General features: G+C 42.1%; 1 protein-coding gene and 1 non-coding gene across 3 annotated transcripts in view; both read right to left on the bottom strand.

Moving 5' to 3' along the window:
• Positions 1-24,310, bottom strand: part of IRAK3 (interleukin 1 receptor associated kinase 3) — a 61,339-nt gene that overhangs the window by 10,656 nt on the left and 26,373 nt on the right. For both annotated transcript variants that reach the window (XM_027542458.1, XM_027542459.1), the window contains 6 exons: positions 22,266-22,330; positions 21,440-21,494; positions 19,840-19,991; positions 16,447-16,511; positions 10,242-10,356; positions 9,302-9,420 (listed from right to left, as the gene is read on the bottom strand). In XM_027542458.1, the coding sequence (XP_027398259.1) occupies positions 9,302-9,420; positions 10,242-10,356; positions 16,447-16,511; positions 19,840-19,991; positions 21,440-21,494; positions 22,266-22,330 (571 nt within the window). The remainder of the gene's footprint in view (positions 1-9,301; positions 9,421-10,241; positions 10,357-16,446; positions 16,512-19,839; positions 19,992-21,439; positions 21,495-22,265; positions 22,331-24,310) is intronic.
• On the bottom strand, positions 5,667-5,739 carry TRNAK-CUU. The gene has a single exon. It is a non-coding gene; the product is annotated as a tRNA-Lys (tRNA).

Raw genomic sequence — 24,310 nt, 5'->3', positions numbered from 1 at the left:
ACCCTTGGACCACTCGGCATATGGCAAATATGTGACCCAAACGCTGCCAAGACATCCTCCTCCCACATTCTTGGCAGACATCACTAATTGACTTCAGAGAGTACCCACCCCAGATTCCCTTTCAACTCTGCCCATGGGAACTCATTACCAACCAATCCAAGATGGAATGTGAGACGAAACTGATTTGTCATCGCTTCTATAAGCACAATTGCTTTTTTTTTTCAGATGAGGCAAATGAGGCCCAGCTGGTTGAAATCACTCATTCTATGCAAAATAGCTTATGCTAAAGCCTAGCACTCCTACGTCTCTGTTCAGTGCACTTTCAGCTTGTAGTTAACCGAAAGAAACATCTTTTTATTCAGCTATTCATAAAAGATTAAGAAACTGTTGATTATAAGGCAGAAATGAAGTGAATTTTCTCTTCTTCCCTTGAGTTGTAGGTAGGTAATTCTAGTGCCAAAACAATGGCAAATGGGTGAGTCATTGGAAGACAGATTTTAGCTCAATACAGAGGAAGTTCTAACAATCAGAGCTGTACCCAAATAGAGCTCTAACAAGGTGCTGTGCCAGGGTCCAAGGACAGGTCAGATGAGATACCTGAGTCCCCATCAGGTGAGAGGAACAATATTTACTGCCAACTCCTGGGCTGTGCTTCACAGAAATTAGCTCATTTCATTCTCACAGCCCTGGGAAGAAGAGCAGAGGTTCCAGTTTCAGATAAGGAGACTGTGCCCCAAGGAACTGAGTGATTTACCCAAGATCACACTGCTGGAAAGTGGTAACGCTGGCCTTTGTACTCAGATCTGGGAGAACCCGAAGGCCACACCCTCAACCAGTGACAAGAGACTGGAGCAGCAATGAAGTCACTGGGGTGGCTGCTGGAGAGGGGGCAGGATGGGGGCAGGGCAGGGGCAGGACAGGAGCAGGACAGGGGCAGGGCAGGGGCAGGACTGGGGGTGTTTCTGGAGAATGGGCGTGTCAGGACTTTGCCTGACCTGCTCCAGGATGAGCAGCTGTCAGAAGGTGCCTCCTGAAACCTGTCTGAGCTCATCCTCGCTCCAAGTTGGCCTGGGTAAGTAAGGCTTGGTCAAGATTTAAAAAAACATGGGGTCATGTCCTTCTCCTGCCATAACCCCTAGATATGTGAGCCTTAGAGCATGGGACAAAAACAAGCAGGTGTAGCTGTACAGAATTTGAAATCAAGAAGAGGTCCAACTTGAGATGATCTCGGCTGGCTCTGCTGCACAAGTGAGGAAACCGTGGTCTAAGAGAGGGAGGCAGGACCTGGGCGGGAACACGGATTTCTGGTGCTCTTCCCAGGTCATCCCCCATGACGGCATTTCATTTTGCTCAGACAAAAGGTGCTGCTCACACTTTGGGCACCAGGCTGCTGAAGGATGATCTTCCTTACAATCTTCGTTTTTCAAACTATTTTTAAAACTACCAAGGTATGAGATTATCAAGCTTCTCTGTAGATAGAGTGACTAAAATGAAACTTTGGGGTATTATCCACTAACTAAAGACTCCTTGAAATTTCTCATTCCCCAGTTCGAGATAGAAAGATCTGATGTTATTTTTTTCCCTAATAAATTTCATTTTTATTATAAAAGAAGATATAATCCTTAAATAAGAATTTAACATCAAGTAGAAGTAAAAATGGCACCCCACTCCAGTACTCTTGCCTGGAAAATCCCATGGACGGAGGAGCCTGGTGGGCTGCAGTCCATGGGGTCGCTAAGAGTCAGACACGACTGAGCGACTTCACTTTCACTTTTCACTTTCATGCATTGGAGAAGGAAATGGCAACCTACTCCAGTGTTCTTGCCTAGAGAATCCCAGGGACGGGGGAGCCTGGTGGGCTACCGTGTATGGGATCACACAGAGTCGGACACGACTGAAGTGACTTAGCAGAAGTAAAAAAAAAAAAACTAAGCCATTAAATGAAAAGCCACGGTCTCTCCATCTAATGAAAGTTTTATTTATATTTTGGTCTGTTTCACTTTTAATCTTTTCATTCCTGAATTTGTAATTTTACAAAGTTATAACTGTATATTGTTTACTATTTCAATGTGTCTTTTTTCACTTACTGTCACTTTATGTATACTGTATGTTACTTTATACAATTAAAAGCAATGCTTAAAATGTCAAGTAATGTATGGTAACTCTTCTGTGACTCATTGGTCTGAGGCCCAAATACAGAAAAGAAAACAAAGGTAACAGTATTTTTCATGTCTCACTTCAACAAAAACAGAGCCCCGACTTACCCACAGAAAAGGTCACTGTTTAACACAGTTCGAGATGTCCTTTTCTGAGCCAGTTATCAGGCTGTACAATAAAATGACATCTGTCCTAGAAGCTGCCTTTCCTTGCAAAGAGTGAGAAAATGAATATGATGAAGTCAGAAAAGCAGGGATTTCAGACCTTCCTGAAAGCACATGGCTATACACAGAGGGACTGAAAATCAGGGAGGCCCGAGGTTAGAGCCAAGTGAAGGATTCATTTAAGAGATTCAGGAGGGTCATCCAGCTCAGCCAATTCACGTTTGGCCAAGGCTGCTGGGAACTGAATGCATTACCATCTGACAGATGTTCAGTGCCCTGAATGAAATGAGTTGGTCTCATTCCAGTTTGTAAAGAACAGGTGTGTACATCACCAAAGAAAAGAGGGAAAGTCAACTGTTATAGTTGGCACTCATTAACATCTTCCCTGGCAGGCTCGGCAGAAAGGCCAAGAGTTCAGAGGCTGTGGAGGGGGCTGACTGGCCCTGGAGCAGAGAGGGACACGCTGATGAGCCCTTGTGAAACCACCGTTCTCACATCAGTGCCCACAGCCTTCGCACCCCACACCCTGACACATGCCTGGGTGGGTGTGATCTAAAGATGGTTATGTTTGAGTCCTCGACCCCTTTGGAAAACCCAGAAAGGAGACAATCAGCAGCAGCTCCTTTACCAACAAAAAAATGAAATAAAATACACTGCTAGCTGCACTTTCAGTTCAAATCCTGCTCCATCCATGAAATTTGCTCTTTCTCTGATCAGATCTCTTTTGGTACTCATATCTACATTACCTGGTAGGCACTCTGTCTAACAGTGTTATTTAAGTGATATTATAGCTTGGCACGGCTTCCCTGGTGGCTCAGTGGTAAAGTATCTGCCAGCAATGCAGGAGATATGGGTTTGGTCTCTGGGTGGGGAAGAAGCCCTGGAGGAGGGCATGGCAACTCATTCCAGTATTCTTGCAGGGAAAAATCCCATGGACAGAAGAGTCGGGTGGGTTACTGCCCATGGGGTCATAAAGAGTCAGACATGACTGAAATGACTGAGCGTGCGTGCGCACACACACACACGCACGCACATAGCTTGGTACGTCTAGACAAATACTTGAGATACTGTTCTGGAAGAAATAGCCTCCTTTTAAACTGTGATACCACCTAAGAATCTTCAGAAATTTTCTGTTCCCATTTAGACCCCAGAGAGAAGAAGCCTCAGAGTCCATTGTAAGAGCTTAGCTTATCAAACCCAGGTTGTCCACCTATTAAGTATTCAAAGTATTATCCAATCCTCATCCCATCACTGCCTTATTTTTATCCACTCTTCTTTCCTTATTCTCCAATCTCTTCCTCTCTTGTCCAACCAACCCTTCTTGCTTTCATTATACACCCTGCAATTCTTCACTCCATTTCCCTGAACAAATTACTGCCTTCCACCAGGAATATTCTTGTCGCTTCTTTCAACCAACCCACTGTCATAACCCATCTCCTCAAACAGTTGGCTTAGAACTATCTAATTAGCATTAGCCTTCTCAGACCAAACACACATTGGGAATATTTAGTGTCATACCATGTATTATATTCTCTGTGTTTTTATTATCTTATCTGATCACCAAGTTGAAGCTTTCAATTCAAGACTATGATTACCAATGTTTTCCCCCACTGTGGTGCAAGTCAATGCTTTGTACATGGCAGATGTTCCATAAATATTTGTGAACTAAAAGGAAAGTGATTTTCAAAATGTTCAATAAACATATGCTAATACAGAAATGATTTTTACTAAAATAGAGCTAGTTTGTGGGTCCACTTTTCAAACACAATAAATTGATGATAGAGGTAAGTGCTATGGGCTGAATGCTTGTTGTTGTTCAGTCGTCAAGTCATGTCCAACTCTTTGCAGCCCCATGAACTGCAGAATGCCAGGCCTCCCTGTCCCTCACCATCAACTGGAGTTTGCCCAAGTTTGTGTCCACTGAATCGGTGATGCCATCCAACCATTTCATCCTCTGTTGCCCTCTTCTTTTGCCTTCAATCTTCCCCAGCATCAGAGTCTTTTCTGAGTCGGCTCTTTGCATCAGGTGGTCAAAGTGCTGACGCATCAGCTTCAGCATCAGTCCTTCCAATGAATATTCAGGGTCAATGTCCTTTAGGATTGACTAGTTGGATCTCCTTGTAGTCCAAGGGACTCTCAAGAGTTTTCTCCAACACCACAGTTCAAAAGCATCAATTCTTCGGTGCTCAGCCTTCTTTAAGGTCAAACTCTCACATCTATACATGACTACTGGAAAGACCATAGCTTTGACTGTATGGACTTTCGTCAGCAAAGTGATATCTTTGCTTTTCATTACACTGTCTAGGTTTGTCATAGCTTTCCTTCCAAGAAGTAAGCGTCTTTTAATTTCATGACTACAGCCACCATCTGCAGTGATTTTGGGCCCCAAGAAAATAAAGTCTCTCACTGTTTCCATTGTTTCCTCATCTATTTGCTGTGAAGTGATGGGACTGGATGCCATGATCTTAGTTTTCTGAATGTTGAGTTTTAAGCCAGCTTTTTCACCCTCCTCTTTCACCCTCATCAAGAGGCTCTTTAATTCCTCTTTGCTTTCTGCCATTGGAGTGGTATCATCTGCATATCTGAGGTTGTTGATATTTCTCCCAGCAATCTTGATTTCAGCTTGTGTCCCCCTAAATTCATATATTGAAATCCTAACCCCCATTGTGATAGGGTTAGGATGTTGGGCCTTTGGAAGTTAATTAGGTCATAAGGATCCTAATGGATGGGATTAGTGCTCTCATAAAAGAGACTCCAGAGTGACCCCTCACACCTTCCACCAGAGAAAAGATAGCCACCTGTGAACCAGAAAGGGAGCTTGCCTGGGAGAGAGAACTGGCCAATACCATGGTCTTGGACTTCCCAGCCTCTGGAGCTGTGAGAAATAAACATGTAACGCTTACAAGCCACTCAGTTTACAGCATTTCTGTCAGAGCAGTCCAAATGGACTAAGACAATAAGCAAATGAGTGATAAGTAAAAAAGCTAGCTGGCCGACACGTCTCAGCCTCTGCTTCTCCTACCACTTCCTGCTACTGTAACAGGAGCCAGCCAGCATTTAGTGAGTGCATCCTCTTTGCTAAGCACCATGTATACTTTATGCCATTTAACCTTAAGAGTTGGAAGCTGCTGTGCTCAGTCATGTTCAACTCTTTGCGACCCTCTGGACTGTAGCCCACCAGGCTCCTCTGTCCGTGGAATTCTCCTGGCAAGAACACTGGAGTGAGTTGCCATACCCACCTCCAGGGGATCTTCCCAACTCAGGGATCAAACCTGGATCTCTTAAGTCTCTTGCATTGGAGGAATCTTTACCACTGAGCTAGCAGGGAAGCCCAAGAAAAGAGATCACCCAATGTGGGGCTCGAACCCACAACCCTGAGATTAAGAGTCTCATGCTCTACCAACTGAGTCAGCCAGGCTCTTTCATTAGCATTTGCAGAGGAAACAAGCTGAGGCTTAAAAGAGGCAAGCAATTGGGTCAGAATCACATTTTTATGTGAAAAGTCGGCTTCTTAAAACAGATCTGTCTGATTTAAACAATGGTGGATACTGAACAAAGAGGAAAGGATGGGAAGAAGTGGGAGGAAAGTACATGCAAAAGAAAATCATTTAGAGATGTTTTGCAAAACGTCATCCAGCCAGCTCTTCCGAACTGTAGTGGCTGCAGGGCCATGGGCCCAACCCTCCCTTAGGATCCAGGAAGGCACACACTTGCTGTGAGGGAGGGGTGGCTGCTGATGGCTCCCAGCTAAGCCCCCACCTGGGAACCACCAGTGGCAGAAGGGAGTTGCCTCATCCCCTGTACAGCCCCACTCGTGGCTGGTAGGGTACAGGGGTACAAAAATCTGTGCCTTGCCTCATCTAGGGACAGCTTTGAAGGGCCACCCCAGATTCAGCAGTCCCCATGGCATCAGCCAAGGCCTCTGGTGGTGGTGGTGGTTTAGTCACTCAGTCGTGTCTGACTTTTGCAACCCCATGGACTGTAGCCCGCCAGGCTCCTCTATCCAGGGGATTTCCCCGGCAAAAATACTGAAGTCGGATGCCATGCCCTCCTCCAGGGGATCTTCCTGGCCTCTTCTAGAAATATAATACCCCAGCTCAGCATCTCCAACTCTCCAATTCTGTCTTCCTCTCTTACTTTTATTATTCCTGAGAGCACTTAAAAAATTCCCCTGCATGCACATCTCTGCCACTGCACCTATTTCCTGGGAATTGCCTGAAGACACTAGCCAATCCTGAGAAAGCAGCAGTCAGGGTCACAGCCTGTGCTTAGACCTAAGAGTGGGAGAGGGATGCTGGAAGAGTGCATGCACATCTCCCCGCCCAGTGTCCCTGGGGAAGCCCTGTGACTCAGGCAGAGCTCGAATCTGTGTCCTTCACCCTAATGTTCCCTTGGGCTCTGATCGGTGGACTTCCCTATCCCCTTCTCCCATCAAGCACCAAATGAAGAAATTAAAACAAAAGAAGAAATTCTACTTATTTATTTATGTACCCAGTAAGAGAAACCTATATGCAGGTCAGGAAGCAACAGTTAGAACTGGACAGGGAACAACAGACTGGTTCCAAATAGGAAAAGGAGTACGTCAAGGCTGTATATTGTCACCCTGCTTATTTAACTTATATGCAGAATACATCATGAGAAACGCTGGACTGGAAGAAGCACAAGCTGGAATCAAGATTGCTGGGAGAAATATCAATAACCTCAGATATGCAGATGACACCACCCTTATGGCAGAAAGTGAAGAGGAACTAAAAAGCCTCTTGATGAAAGTGAAAGAGGAGAGTGAAAAAGTTGGCTTAAAGCTCAACACTCAGAAAACTAAGATCATGGCATCTTGTCCCATCACTTCATGGCAAATAGATGGGGAAACAGTGGAAACAGCGTCAGACTTTATTTTTTGGGGCTCCAAAATCACAGCAGATGGTGATTGCAGCCATGAAATTAAAAGACGCTTACTTCTTGGAAGGAAAGTTAGGACCAACCTAGACAGCATATTCAAAAGCAGAGACATTATTTTGCCAACAAAGATCCGTCTAGTCAAGGCTATGGTTTTTCCAGTGGTCATGTATAGATGTGAGAGTTGGACTGTGAAGAAAGCTGAGCACCGAAGAATTGATGCTTTTGAACTGTGGTATTGGAGAAGACTCTTGAGAGTCCCTTGGACTGCAAGGAGATCCAACCAGTTCATTCTGAAGGAGATCAGCCCTGGGATTTCTTTGGAAGGACTGATGCTAAAGCTGAAACTCCAGTATTTTGGCCACCTTATGCGAAGGGTTGACTCATTGGAAAAGCCTCTGATGCTGGGAGGGATTGGGGGCAGGAGGAGAAGGGGACGACAGAGGATGAGATGGCTGGATGGCATCACTGACTCAATGGACATGAGTCTGAGTGAACTCCAGGAGTTGGTGATGGACAGGGAGGCCTGGCGTGCTGGGATTCATGGGGTCGCAAAGAGTCGGACACGACTGAGCAACCAAACTGAACTGAACTGAAGAAGGTCAGAGAAGCCTGGCATGCTGCAGTCCATGGGGTCACAAAGAGCTGGGCACAACTTAGTGACTGAACAACAGCAACTCAGTTTGAACATATATTTGAGCACCTATAGTGCTCAGTGGGCTACGAGCTGGGTAGAAGAGGGATTGTTTTAGGCTGCAGGTGGCCACCTTAGCCCTCCAGAACCAACCTCAGTGGTTGATTCCACTGACCTCTGAGACTTTCACCATCCATCTGTGTCCCAGGTCCCCTGAGGCTACACCAATTTTAAGGTGATTCTATAAGGTCACTGGCAGTTGATGAATTGCTATGGGGTCGCACAGAGTCGGACACGACTGAAGCGACTTAGCAGCAGCAGCAGCAGCAGGAGAAAGTGGGGATTCCCTTGTGGCTCAGATGATAAAAGAATCTGCCTGCAATGTGGGAGACCCAGGTCCAATCCCTGGGCCAGGAAGATCCCCTGGAGAAGGCAATGGCTACCCACTCCAGTATTCTTGCCTGGAAAATCCCATGGACAGAGGAGCCTGCTGGGCTACATCCTTGGGTCTGCAAAGAGTGGGACACGACTGATGACTAACAGTTTCATCTTCCCAACAGGAGAACCTAGTGGTTGTGCCCCACCCCACCCCTGCCACTCCCCCAGGATGAAGTAAAATCTAGAGGCTTTTTATATGAAGTTCACTTCACCAGCAAAACAAAGTAAGCAATCAGTTCCTCTTCTGCTCAAAAGCACACTAAAAGCTTTTTCAAAGACACTAGATGATGGCTCAGAAGAGGCAGAGCCTTTTAAATCCAGTCTTCCCTGCCATTCAGCAAAGGTATATTCATTTTGGGACAAGTCCATCATGAAGGGCACACAGGAAAAATTCACAGTGGGTGGAGGTTTGGAGGGTATCTACTCTCTGTCTGAAAGATTCATGTCTGCTGACGAGGGAAAAAGATGGAAGATGTTGCTTCTCATCTTCTCATGGATCAAGAAGGAACACTGGGAGTGCTGCTCGGCTTCTCACGGGCAATACGTACAGCTAGGAGGCAGCAGTGGCAACGCAAGACACTGGAGACTCAAGGACAAAGAACTAAATTGCCGATGACTACTGTTAATCTTGTGAAGAATCCCTGTATAAGCCGCTTAATCTTTTCTTAGACTTCAGTTTGTTTGTTTTTTAAGTGCAATGAATACAGAAGATTGTTTCACAGTTTGCTATGCAAAGTAATTAATAAAACACACAAAACTGTCTATCCTACACTGCTCATCAATAATTCCTAAAAATAATGTAAACTCTTCCATTGGCAATACAAATGTAGCTTTTAAAATTCGATAGACATGTTTTCATTAAAAAGCTAAGATTTTAAGTACGTTCATGAGAATTCTTAACACATAGAGATATATACCAGGGAAACTGCAGATAGAAAATAGGGTGAAGTCTGACTTACCAGTGATGATGAAAGGAGCCTTCAGTGTAACCTAGAGCCCTGGGATAATTTACCTGGATATACTGCCACAGATGACGGAGCAGAGTTCCGTGTTGTGCAAGTACTGGATGGCTTTAGATGTTCCTATTAATACACCGATTCGAATGTGCCAAGACAGTGGGGCTGTGTCACCCTGAAAAGACAACAGTGGTTGGTTTCGTGGTATTTTCTGAGTAAAAACCATGTTTGTATTCACTACCTCGGTGTATGCTAGAATAAACTCTAATGATAAAGAGGTGGGTGAATCAATATTTTAGTTAACCATAACCTATTTTTAATTCAAGATGGGTTTTCCTCTACTACCCATGCTGGTTCTGGGTCCCTTTATAGGCAATGAAAATACCCAATAATTTTAATGTTGCATACATTGAAATATGGCTAATAAGATAACTATGCTTAAAATTTCACTGTATAAGATTTTTAGATTATTTGTGGCACAACAGTGTGGGTAATTGAGAATAATCTGTTTTTATTCTCATCTTAACTGCAAATTTACAAATTTGGAATCTATTTTTTAACTTATCTTTCAAAAACATCACAAGAGAAACCATGGCATTTATTCAGCCTCCTTCTTTTTAAGTGATATAGGTATCACTTTTATGTCTACCCTCCATATTGAATGGTACTTTGCATAAAGTTATGCAAATAAAAATTACCTGCTCAATAATGGTAGTTGACATAAACTCATTTGAGACATGGTACCAATGAGGAGTGAGGACCCAGCAACTCTTTTGGCCACCATTTTGCACAACACACAACAACTCGGGTATTTATGCAACCTTCTAAGAGTAAGAAATTAATTCATGGGGAAGTCCTCTACTTTCTTGGGAAACCCACTGTTGGCATCCCTTCACATGAACACATGTTGGCCTCCTGGTTCTCTCAGAAGGTTTCAGCAGCTCCCTCAGGGCTTAGAGGGTCAGAATATCAGGCAGAGTGATGGATATGACTTACTACACACTGTAATCTGTCAAAGAGTGATCCATTTCTCATATATGGATAAACCAGGCAAAACTTTTCACTCTCTGTAAAATATGCAGCCAACTCCAGTATGTTCGGATGACGGAACCTTGAAACAAAAGATTTTTTAAATCTATCAAACTGGTTATTCAAACAGGAAATGAACAACACCCTGTTTGCGGGGTGGTTAGGTGGGCTGTGGAACAGGCATAAAGCAGAATATAAATCTGGCCAAGGGAGAGGGAATTTCACTGGACACGTGACAGTTTTCCTTCCAAATTGGCTTAAAGTATTCTAACAAATGGGCTTCCCAGGTGGTGCTAGTGGTTAAGAACCCATTTGCCAGTACAGGAGACAGAAGAGACATGGGTTCAGGAAGATCCCCTGAAGGAGGGCACAGCAGCCCACTCCAGTACTCTTGCCTGGAGAATCCCATGGACGGAGTAGCCTGGTGGGCTACAGTCTATTGAGTGCAAAGAGTTGGATACGACTGAAGTGACACCACACACACATGCACACATTCTAACAAATACCAGCTAATATCCAAATAGGACAGAAATGTTCAGAAATGAGAGTTCTTAAGATGTGGGGTGTTGGGAGCTTTATAATATAGAAAACAATATTCAATATTACCTTATTTATCAACATAAAACCCAATATAACTTATTTTTTACATAAATAAATATAATGCAACTGAAATGATCCATTTCATTGCTTTTGATATACATGTGCAAGTAAAATCACCAAAAGAGAAGAGTACAGAAGACTGTTTTCATTTATCCATTTACTGAATGCTACTGTGTCGGGGACTAAAGTACTAGGCACCAAGTCACACAATTAAGAGACATCCAATGGCTTCATGAAGTTTGTATCGTTACCTAAGATCCATGTGACTAGTAAAATCTGATGTTGAAAAACACACCACTGATTTTTAAATCACAGAATTCTATGTCCGTATTGTATACATTTTTCAGGTTCCTTTTTAAACTATTTCTTGAGGGCATGTGTCATCACAGTGAAAACCAATGTAACCCTTGTAACAGCTATGAAATACAAAGCATGTGAAAGTCACACATACTGTGAACTCAGTTCAACAATTATTTACTGAACACCTTTTATGTCTTAGGCAAGCTTAATTGTTGTTGTTTAGTTGCTAAGTTGTGTCTGACTCTTTTGCAACCCCATGAACTGTAGTCCACCAGGCTCTTCAAGGCACATTTGGGGATATTAAAACAAATAAAGCTATTTTTTACAAAAAAAAAAAATGGTGCTATATATAAAGTCCTATTACTCATTTCTTCAGTTGTAAAGCTTACCTATGAAACGTATGTGTATACACACACATCTATATAATACATACATATATATTCTTGGGCTTTCCTGGTGACTCAGACAGTAAAGAATCTGCCTGCAATGCAGGAGACCTGGGTTTGATCCCTGGGTTGGGAAGATCCCCTGAAGGAGGGCATAGCAACCCACTCCAGTATCCTTGCCTGGAGAATTCCGACCCCATAGACGGCCGCCCACAAGGCTCCCCCATCCCTGGGATTCTCCAGGCAAGAATACTGGAGTGGGTTGCCATTTCCTTCTCCAATGCATGAAAGTGAAAAGTGAAAAGTGAAAGTGAAGTCACTCAGTCGTGTCTGACTCTTAGCGACCCCATGGACTGCAGCCTACCAGGCTCCGCCGTCCATGGGATTTTCCAGGCAAGAGTACTGGAGTGGGGTGCCACGTGACTGAGCGACTAAGCACACATACATCCCTTCTGAGTCCCTCTGTTCCTACGTCAAGAAAGGGAGTGTGGGTGTATGTACGTGTGTACGTGTGTGTGTGTGTGTGTGTGTACATAAACACATACGCAATACATTAAGTAGTTCCCTTAATTTTATAACCAAAAAAAAACTCATGCTCAGGTCTCAGCTTAGATTTTACTTTTTCCAAGATGTCTACTCTGCCACCCACCCCTCCCGCAAATTAGCATTTCCTCTTCCCTCAGCACTCTGTGTATGTGTGAGCATGTTCGGTCATGTCCAGCTCTGTTGTGATCCCACTAACTATAGCCCACCAGGCTCCTCTGTCCATGGCATTTCCCAGGCAAGAACACTGGATTAGGTTGCCACCTCCTTCTCCAGGGGATTTTCCCAACCCCTGGGGATTTTCCCAATCCCTAACAGGGATTGAGTCTATGTCTCCTGCATTGCAGGCAGATTTTTCTACCACTGAGCCACCAGGGAAGTCCTCAGCACTCTGCACCTGCTTATTATTTAACTTACTGAAACTATCTGTTGTTTGTGCAGTTCTCTCCTAATTCCACTCCAGACAGTATGTTCTAATGCCTCTGACTTACTCACCAGTAAAAGTCTAAGAAGAGAAAGGGTGAGTATGACTTAGGAAATAAGTTGGATCTTGCAAAAAAAAAAAAAGTAGCATCTACCTCAGCTTCCTCATCTACAAAATGAGGATAGTCACAGGACCAGCTCAGGCCTGTTGTGAGGATTAAAGAATGAATACACATGAAGCACTTGGAATAGCGTTAAAGCTAAAGAAATATTAGCAACATAAATGATAACGATGGCATACCAGAAACATCCAATGCCATAATGTTGTTAATTCTAAAGTAATATGTAAATGCCTCAGAAGAATAAATCCAAATGGATCAGGTATAGAAGTGAAAATATAAAGGTACTTGAAAAAATGGCAAAATTATTTTAAAATCTCTCAGTTGGAGAGATCTTTAAACTATAATATAAAACCTAGAATCCATAAAGGAAAATATAGATTAAATTCAACTACATGAGAACCATCTCCAAATGGTACAAAACTAGAATAAGCAATGACAAATGAAAATGGGGTAAAAATAATTATTTGTATCTTAAAACATAAAAATAAGGCTAATTTTCTCTACTATATGAAATGCTCTGACAAACTATTAAGAAAAATACTCAACAGTCTAGTTAGTGGGAATATAAATTGATACAGTTTCTATGGAGAACAGTATGGAGATTTATTTAAAAACTAGGAATAAAACTACCATATGACCCAGCAGTCCCACTACTGGGCATATACCCTGAGCAAACCCCAATTCTAAAAGACACATGTACTCCAATATTCACTGCAGCACTATTTACAATAGCCAGGACATGGAAGCAATCTAGATGAATGAATAAAGAAGTTGTGGTACCAAAAAAACAAAAGAAGAAGTTGTGGTACATATATACAATGGAATATTACCCAGCCATAAAATGGAATGAACTCGAGTCGGTTGCAGTGAGGTGGATGAACCTAGAGCCTGTTATACAGAGTGAAGTAAGTCAGAAAGATAAACACAAATATCGTATATTAACACGTATATGAAAGTGAAGGATGTCTAGAAAAATGGTACTGATGAACCTATGTGTAGGGCAGTAATAGAGATGCAGACATACAGAACAGACTTGTGGGCACAGTGGGGGAAGGAGAGGATGGGGTAAACTGAGAGAGCAGCACGGAGACATACACGTTACCATATTAAAATAGATAGCCAGCGGGAATTTGCTGTATGGCGCAGGGAGCTCGACCTCCCTCTAGTTACAACCTAGAGGGGTCAGATGGGGTGGGAGGTGGGAGGGAAGTTCAAGAGGGAAGGGACATATGTATACGCATGGCTGATTAATGTTGACGTATGGCAGAAACCAACACAATATTGTAAAGCAATTATCCTCCAATCAAAAACAGAAAAGATCCAACAGTCTAATAAAAAATGGGCAAAGAACATTAACAGATATTTCACAGAAAAGGAAATAAATCTCTTTATATGTAAAAAGATTCATTCATCATAGAAAAAGAAATTTAAACTACACTGAAAAACCATATCCACTTAGCAGATCAGAAAAAACTGATAAAAGAATAAATGCTATATTGGCAAGAATATGGGGAACCAGGCACTCTTATATATGACTGGTGTTAAGTGTAAACTAGTATAGTTTCTACTGAAGGACAATTTGGTGGCATGGAACATGACCCTATAAATTTATTTATATGAAGTTTTCTTAGATATACTTTAACACATCAGATCAGATCAGATCAGTCGATCAGTCGTGTCTGACTCTTTGCTACCCCATGAATCGCAGCACGCCAGGCCTCCCTGTCCATCACCAACTTCTGGAGTTACAAAATAACAATATATAAAGTTTTCTCATTGTAGCACTATTTTAAGTAAAAGATTCAGTTGAGTTCAGTTCAATTCAGTCGCTCAGTCATATCCAACTCTTTGCGACCCTGTGAATCGCAGCACGCCAGGCCTACCTGTCCATCACCAACTCCCGGAGTTCACTCAAACTCACGTCCATCGAGTCAGTAACGCCATCCAGCCATCTCATCCTCTGTCGTCCCCTCTTCCTCCTGCCCCCAATCCCTCCCAGCATCAGAGTCTTTTCCAATGAGTCAACTCTTCGCATGAGGTGGCCAAAGTACTGGAGTTTCAGCTTCAGCATCATTCCTTCCAAAGAAATCCCAGGGCTGATCTCCTTCAGAATGGACTGGTTGGATCTCTTTGCAGTCCAAGGGACTCTCAAGAGTCTTCTCCAACATCACACTTCAAAAGCATCAATTCTTCGGCGCTCAGCTTTCTTCACAGTCCAACTCTCACATCCATACATGAACACTGGAAAAACCATAGCCTTGACTAGACGGACCTTTGTTGGCAAAGTAATGTCTCTGCTTTTGAACATGCTATCTAGGTTGGTCATAACTTTTCTTCCAAGGAGTAAGCATCTTTTAATTTCATGTAAAAGATTAGGAAAATCTAAAAATCCATTGATGGGAAAATGGTAAATTACGTTATAACACAGGCACACAAAAGTGTACGTGAAAGTCGCTCAGTCATGTCTGAGTTTTTGCGACCCCACGGACTAAACAGTCCATGGAATTCTCCAGGACAGAATACTGGAGTGGGTAGCCTTTTCCTTCTCCAGGGGATCTTCCCAACCCAGGGATCGAACCTAGGTCTCCCGTATTGCAGGCGGATTCTTTACCAGATGAGCCACAAGGGAAGCCCCAAAATACTGGAGTGGGTAGCCTATCCCTTCTCCGGAGGATCTTCCCAACCCAGGAGTTAAACTGGAGTCTCCAGCATTGCAGGCGGATTTTTTACCAACTGAGCTATCAGGGAAGCCACAGCACACAATGGAATACTAAAATAAGCAAAGTGAACAATGTGTGTATGCTGTCTCTTGTGTGCGAAGAGGAAAGTAAGAAAACAAAATACACATATGCTTACAAATAAAATATTTCTGGAAAGACATATAGGAAACTGATAACACTGTTGCCTTTGGGAAAAGTGGCTGGGTGGCTGGATGAGAACATGGAAGAAAATCTCTTCTTGGCTTACTCTTCTGCCCTTTTGGAATTCTGGAGTGTCTGAATTTATTATTTATTCATAAGCAAAAAAATAAAGCTTAAATATAAAAACTTTCTTATTACAATTTTGGTTTTCGTTTTTTTGTTGACTAAATGATGTATTAAGTTTTTATGCTTAGCCTCTAACATTTTGATTTCTGATCTTGGGTATAAAAGGAGAAGGATTTAGGATAATACCTCCCTCCCCCGAATTCACATATTGGTTTAGGAAACATCTGAAAAGAACATTTTCTATTTGTAAAGGGTGATGACTGAACTCTATAGGGTTAGGGGCCTTCGATGAAGCAGGCTGCACAGCTGCAGATATGAATATATATGAAAATGAAGTCATTTTAGTTTGTCTCCAAGGACTTTCAGGCTCATGAATGAATTCCCAGAAAATAATATGCACATCAAAAGCACTTGATTTCTTTGTCTAAACTCTCTTCCAGAAGAGGTTTATATTGATGAAACAGTTTCTTGACTGGAATGTCTCTTAAGAAAGAGGAGCAATGGTAAAATATATACAATTCTAATGTTCTAAGAATCATTTTACATTCAGTCATGTTAGCCACACATGATTTAATCCACTTCCTTGTGACAGTTTCTTGTTAAAATAGGCTCAAGTGAATTATGTAAATAGTATATTTTTAAATGTATTCCAAAGAATATACCAAAGCAGATGTCAAAAATTTACCCAGTGTTCTAACCTCCAACCCGCATTTATTAAATGCCAACCATGCCAAGCTCTGTGCTGTAGAATCAAAGATGAACAGAGATGAAAACCAGGCACAAGGGGAGAAATTTCAAGCAATATACTCACAGTAGCAAAACTTCAAGCTCAGACAAAAACCTCTTCCATTGTTTCTTACATTGCATCTTTCCCCCCTAAATACAGAAAAACAAGGAAAAAAAATAAGGAAAGGATCTATTTCTGGTACTCTTAACCTAGGGTCTATGAAATCAGACACTTTTTGGTATAAACGCATATGAATGTTTTTCTGGGGAGAAAATCCTTAGCTTTCAAAAACCCATTAAAGCCAAAACAGATTTAGAACCGCTGCTTCTGAATTAAAAGTTTTTCATGAAATGTATCAGATTGCTGCATTTTATATTTAAACCTTTTCACCGTATTTTGTATACACTTACATAAATTCAAAAATATTTTATGTAGTCGAAGAAAATCTCATGACAGAAACTCCCCACTTGATCTCAAAGAATCCAGATTGTGATCCTACTTAGAAGTGATTTCAATAATTGGGCATTCATGACTTGGGTCACTTGGCTGTTGGTTTAAGTTTACCTTTGTATTAATTTTGAAAAAAAAAGGTGTACTAGGAAAATGAAAAACTTAACTCTTTACTTCAAAAAAGCTTCAGAAGCTAGCCCAGTGCCTGACATATGGACAAATTAATGAATTCAATAATATTATCTGGAGGACTTCTTCTGTACCTGGCACTGTCTTTGATGGCTTCCTACATCTTACAGCGCTGCATGTCTCTGAATCTCAAATGCCTAACTTCTCCCATGAAAGGGTTAAAGTGTGTTCCAGTTACCATATGTAAATTGCTAGAAAGGGCAGAGTTTTTAGAGTTCTCTGTGCTTAGGAACAAAGGGAGAGAAAGCCAACAGGAATCCTGGAAGCTATTTTCTAAGTTAACCCAAGAAGTCAGAAGCAATAAACTCAGCCAACAAATCATTTTCAAGGACCACATTATGGGAATTTATATTTAAAAAAAACCACGGTACTGAGAACCAAGTGGACTGGGTCTCAAGCCCACCTCTATGCTATGCTATGCTATGCTAAGTCACTTCAGTCGTGTCTGACTCTGTGTGACCCCGTAGACAGCAGCCCCCCAGGCTCCGCCGTCCCTGGGATTCTCCAGGCAAGAACACTGGAGTGGGTTGCCATTTCCTTCTCCAATGCAGGAAAGTGAAAAGTGAAAGTGAAGTCGCTCAGTCGTGTCCGACTCTTATCGACCCCATGGACTGCAGCCTACCAGGCTCCTCCATCCATGGGATTTTCCAGGCAAGAGTACTGGAGTGGGGTGCCATTGCCTTCTCCACAGGCCCACCTCTAACACTCACTATTTGTGACTTATTGTCACTGAACCTCCCTGGGGTCCGCGTTTTCTTAGCCTGAAAATGTGAAGGGTCAGCTTTTGTGTTCATGCTACCCTACCAGTCTTGCTGCTTCAAAGTGTGTCCTGTGCAGGAGGAACACCAGCTTCTCCGGGAGCTGGTGGGAAATGCTGAGTCTCAGGTCACTACATGAACCCACTGAATCACAATCTGTGCTGTAAGATCCCAGGTGATTTGGATGAATCTAACACATCTAGTACATCGCCCAGCCTCAGGCCCTCTAAGAAAGGTTACTGAAGTTAAGGTCCCAACTGTTACAAAACTCCATTTCTTATTAACAAAAAAAAAAAAAAAGGCTCTGTGACTAAAGCTTCATGAAATTATCTCATTTTTTTTCCTGATGTGTGTATAGGACTTTGTTCAACTTCTAGATCTTGGGTAACTTTGCTACCTTCTATCTTTTTACTAATAGTGAATTGCAACTAAATTCATAAAGACAGCATATGTGCTTCTTTCAATTCCCCTAACAAACATTTATTGAACAACTACTATAGGCCAGGCCCTGTAATAAGGCACTGAGATACAAACATACATAAGAGCTCTCTAAAGAAAACCATCCAGTCCACTGGGAAAGGCAGATAAAGAAGGTGATACTAAGAGATAGTGCTATTTTGCTGTGGCCACAAGGAGGGGCTTCCCCAGTGGCTCAGTGGTAAAGAATCTGCCTGCAATGCAGGAGTCGCAGGTTTGATCCCGGGGTCAAGACGATTCCCTGCAGGAGGGCATGGCAACCCACTGCAGCATTCTTGCCTGGAGAACCCCATGGACAGGGAAGCCTGGCGGGCTACAGTACATGGGGTCACAAAGAGTCAGACACAACGGAAGTGACTTAGCACACACACAGCTGATATACATACAGCTGATTCACTCCGTTGTATAGCAGAAACTAACACAACATTGTAAAGCAATTATATTCCTTTTTTAAAAACAAAAAACCTTCCTGGTGATTCTAACATTAGACTGGAGAATACAGGTTTCAGCCCTATCCACTTCAGTTTACACGTCTGAAATACCCTCTGCCAGGTCTTTCCACCTCTAGTCTAATTCCTGCTGTCTTTCCTCCAATTTCCAGTTCATCATCCAACCTGTAATCAAAGTGATATTTCAAAACACAAATCTAGTCCTTTCACTCTCCTGCTTAGAAAGCACCAATGGACTTGACCTCTTTCCAGTATCACCTGCTGCCACTACGTTCACACTAAACGCTCCCACACTAAATTCTGCTCTACCAGTCTGGTATTTGTGAAAAGACATATGCTCCCATGCATGCCCCCGTAGATCTTGGCACCTGCTATATCTTCCATCTTCCCTCCCTGCCTGGCAAAAGTCTCTTTGTCTTTCAAAATCAAGCTGAGAGGTCACTTTCTTGTATCCATTTTTCCATTTGATTACTGCAGACACATTTATTGAGTAGTTACTCTGTGCCGGGCACTCTTCGGGTGCTGGAGGCACCAGCCTCTCCTCTGGCTGTCTTCTATGTGCTCCCATGACCTTTAGGGCAAATCTCTGCTCAGGTACTTGTCACGCTACAACTTAATCTTTTCTTCACCTGTTCCCCCCACAAGACCGCGAACTCCTAGAGGATACAACTATGCTTTCCTGGCTGTTCTCGGCTGTGTTCCAACCTCCTGCTCTGATGGTTGCCTTGCTGCCCTTGAAGCCTCCTCTTTCCTGCTCTCCTGGACTGTAACTGAAGACAATTTAGTAGCACCAAATACCAGCCTATGGTTTAACCTGTGAAGCAGCCTGGAGAGGGCAGGAAAAACTGGAGCAGACTGACACAATCTGACCATCTTAAGCAAACTCCCAGTGGCCCTAAAAGGCTTCTCAGAAAAGTCTTTCTCAGGCCATACACCTGGGGAGGGGAAGGATTTAACTCCCACAATCCTGCAAGACAGGCATTCATTTCTTAGTCATTTCTTCAGTCACCTGAGGTCATATATCTTATTTCCATTTATGAAATTTTATTCTCCAGTACACCTCCTTTCAATGCTGATGAAAAATGACACATTTTAATATGAAATATGAGCAAATAAATGGAATCGATATCCTGTGATAGTAATTCTTTCCATACCTGTTTAAATAATTTAATGGCATATGTTCGGTTTTGGATTTCCACTCTGTATACCTCAAAAATTTCCCCTTCTCCGATTAAAAAGTCTTTGTGGAAATTTTTGGTTCCTTCTACGATGCTGTGAAAGCTGATGGAGGATTTTAGCAATATTCCTTTGGAAGGAAAGTAGGGAGAAGATAAGTTATCTTTCTGCTTTTTAAGAATCAGCCATCATTATAAAGAAACAAGACCTCCCTATTAGAAACAAATCAGAGTCCAGTGAAAAGTCAGTAGAGACATCCCAGGAGCCAACACCAAAGCCTATCGTGAGCTCTCTTGACTCTCATTTGGGTCTGGCTCCCACCATCCCACAGAGCAAATAGCTTCTTAGATACTCAAACAATAACACTGTGATTCTATCACCTTTCCAAAGAGATTAGCCAGACAACTTAGTTGGGGTAATTTTCCTAAGGTTATTTCCTTGTCATTAGATCAACAGATTACTGGTGACCCATGATGAACCCCAAACTAGTAGAAAAAAACATATATATATATATATTGAAGTTGAAATCTTACTATGACTAAATAATATTCGCTAAGCATGACTGGTAGAAATATTTCTCATGAGCCAAATCCAACTTACTTCCCCAGAGTAAATTGGGGAGATGCTTCAGCTCTTTAAGAAAATCATCTCAAGCAGAGAATGGGAGGAAACATTTCAGAGGTAACCAAATGCAAATTCAAAGGGAAAAGCCTAAATAAATCCTGCAGAGACCAATTCTGGCTATACTTAACACATTTCCTGTTTCATTTGGACCTTTTTGCAAAATCTTAAAAGACCATGGGTGGTTCAGATGAATCTGCCTGCAATGCAGGAGACCCGGGTTTGACCCCTGGGGGAGCCCCTGGAGAAGGGAATGTCATCTCACTCCCATATTCCTGCCTGGAAAATTCCACCAACAGAGGACCCTAACAGGCTACTGAACCATGGGGTGGCAAGTAGTTGGATACAACTGAGCAACTAACACTTTCACTTTCAAAAGACCATAACCTTATCTAACTTTTTAAATTCTCTTTTGAACCAAAGAAGCATCAGATCTGGTGGCGAAGATTAGGCAAAGCAGCCTTAAACAGCCACTAAAGTTTATCAGGCTGATTTCCAGATAGAAGGAAACTATTCTCTCAGCTGATAGAATAGGAAAGTTGATGTGGCAAATAATTGTTTTTCATAGTGACCACCAGCACCGCTTTACAATAACCGCTAAAGATTTCTCTACAAGTGCAATGAAAATTTCTAAAAGTATACAAAACTCAACATAATTTTTAAATGTCTTCCTATGACACATAAAAATAGCAAATGTCATGAAATTATAAGTGAGACCACAATTATGCTCTTTATTGGACAATGAACTTGTAAAATAATAGCAACATATCATCCATCAGAACAATGGATTAGTCAAAATTGAGACTATTTTGATATCTATGAAAAATTTATCCTGAACCTGCATATTAATGGTTACCATGTTTATTGGATATGTCTAAATGTCACTTAAAGGAATTCATGAATTCACTTAAAGGAAAGCATGATTTAAAGGAAAGTTGGTTTGTTTGTTTTTTTTACCTTTTTCATTACGTTCAGGAATAAGAACATTATCCACTGTGACATTGGCTGTTTCCTAAAAGAAGAAATACATATTAAAGTAATTCAATTTCATAAGTCTAGAAAGAACAGAACCTCAACAGAAATCCAAAGCTACCCCTGGGACTATACAGTGCAAGAAAGTGGAATATAATTTAGAAGAAAGCTAGTAGAATGCAAAGTTATTTTATTCTATTCAACAGTATTCACTGCCATATATATTTAAGGCTTCCACACCAACGCAGGCTTCCACACCAATGCAGGACTCCACACTAATGCTAAAAAATCAAGTATCAATGTCACAGTCAGTTATAGTCAATTTTAAATGACTTCTAGTCCTATAAAACTGATTATCTCTAATTTGCTTTAATAAAAACTAACAACAACATGCAAAATGTCAACTAGAACAGGAAAACTAAAAATTGAGTTAAGACAAATACATAACTCACAGTACTCTTAAATGTTCTATGACTCATCTCTGACAGATCACTGAGAGGAGAAAGCCCTCAACTCTTCAAACAGTTACCAAAAAATGGCAATCCACTCCAGTATTCTGGAGAATCCCATGGACAGAGGAGTCGGGCGGGCTACAGTCCCTGGGGTTGCAAAGAGTCAGACATGACTGGGTGACTAACACACAATCTCCTGAATTCCCAAATAAGTGAAGAAGAATGAGAACGAAAGCTTTCCTGGCTTTAAAAAAGTAGCTGCAAATAACAGCATTTTTCTGCCTCATAACTTCACTCCTTACACTCGATTATAGATGCAACAGAGTTCAAGGGTCATTATCTACGCACACACATTCTACCTTTTGTAACATGTTTGGAAATTCTTTCTCCCGATGACTCTGCTCTATAGGATTCAAGGTTGCTCCTGAAAGAGAAATGAGGGAAGTTAGGTATAATAACTGTTACGTTCTTAACAAACACTTCTTTTTTCTTTATTACATTGTGAAATAAATACCTTGCTAGTAAGGTTCATTTCTAAAGCTCAGTTTCATTCCCATTGAATGGTTACAAATGTCCATACGTGAAAGAGCTTTCTAATGATCAAATATAAAAACATACTTTTGTTCACTTAGAACATAAGCACCTATCTTTTTGTTTGTATTATTTATTTTTTTTAACAAAAAACATGTGGCATGCAGGATCTTAGTTCCCTGACCAGGGATGGAACCCATGCCCCCTTGCAACAGAAGTGTGGAGTCTCAACCACTGGACTGCCAGGGAAGTCCATCAGCACCTATCTTAAATTATTCTTCAGTTCAGTTCAGTTGCTCACTTGTGTCTGATTCTTTGTGACCACATGAATCACAGCATGCAAGGCCTCCCTGTCCATCACCAACTCCCGGAGTTCACTGAGACTCATGTCCATCGAGTCAGTGATGCTATCCAGCCATCTCATCCTCTGTCGTCCCCTTCTCCTGCCCCCAATCCCTCCCAGCATCAGAGTCTTTTCCAATGAGTCAACTCTTCGCATCAGGTGGCCAAAGTATTGGAGTTTCAGCTTTAGCATCATTCCTTCCAAAGAAATCCCAGGGCTGATCTCCTTCAGAATGGACTGGTTGGATCTCCTTGCAGTCCATGGGACTCTCATAAGTCTTCTCCAACACCACAGTTCAAAAGTTCAAAGTTCAAAAGCTCAGAAGAGAGCTCAGCTTTCTTTACAGTCCAACTCTCACATCCATACATGACCACTGGAAAAACCATAGCCTTGACTAGACGGACCTTTGTTGGCAAAGTAATGTCTCTGATTTTGAACATGCTATCTAGGTTGGTCATAACTTTCCTTCCAAGGACTAAGCATATTTTAATTTCATGGCTGCAGTCACCATCTGCAGTGATTTTGGAGCCCCAAAAATTAAAGTCAGCCACGGTTTCCACTGTTTCCCCATCTATTTGCCATGAAGTGATGGGACTGGATGCCATGATCTTCGTTTTCTGAATGTTGAGCTTTAAGCCAACTTTTTCACTCTCCACTTTCACTTTCATCAAGAGGCTTTTCAGTTCCTCTTCACTTTCTGCCATAAGCATGGTGTCATCTGCATATCTGAGGTTATTGATATTTCTCCTGGCAATCTTGATTCCAGCTTGTGTTTCTTCCAGTCCAGCGTTTCTCATGACATACTCTGCATAGAAGTTAAATAAGCAGGGTGACAATATACAGCCTTGACGTACTCCTTTTCCTATTTGGAACCAGTCTGTTTTTCCATGTCCAGTTCTAACTGTTGCTTCCTGACCTGCATACAGGTTTCTCAAGAGGCAAGTCAGGTGGTCTGGTATTCCCATCTCTTTCAGAATTTTCCACACTTTATTGTGATCCACACAGTCAAAGGCTTTGGCATAGTCAATAAAGCAGAAATAGATGTTTTTCTGGAACTGTCTTGCTTCTTCCATGATCCAGCAGATGTTGGCAATTTATCTCTGGTTCCTCTGCCTTTTCTAAAACCAGCTTGAACATCTGGAAGTTCACGGTTCACGTATTGCTGAAGCCTGGCTTGGAGAATCTTGAGCATTACTTTACTAGCGTGTGCTGCTGCTGCTGCTGCTAAGTCGCTTCAGTCGTGTCCGACTCTGTGCGACCCCAGAGACAGCAGCCCACCAGGCTCCCCCATCCCTGGGATTCTCCAGGCAAGAACACTGGAGTGGCTTGCCATTTCCTTCTCCAATGCATGAAAGTGAAAAGTGAAAGTGAAGTCGCTCAGAGATGAGTGCAATTCTGCAGTAGTTTGAGCATCCTTTGGCATTGCCTTTCTTTGGGATTGGAATGAAAACTGACCTTTTCCAGTCCTGTGGCCACTGCTGAGTTTTCCAAATTTGCTGGCATATTGAGTGCAGCACTTTCACAGCATCA

Source organism: Bos indicus x Bos taurus, chromosome 5 (genome assembly GCF_003369695.1).
Source record: "Bos indicus x Bos taurus breed Angus x Brahman F1 hybrid chromosome 5, Bos_hybrid_MaternalHap_v2.0, whole genome shotgun sequence".
Taxonomy (NCBI): Eukaryota; Metazoa; Chordata; class Mammalia; order Artiodactyla; family Bovidae; genus Bos; species Bos indicus x Bos taurus.
The sequence above is the reverse complement of the archived record's forward strand: the minus strand, read 5'-3'. Positions and strand labels throughout refer to the sequence as shown.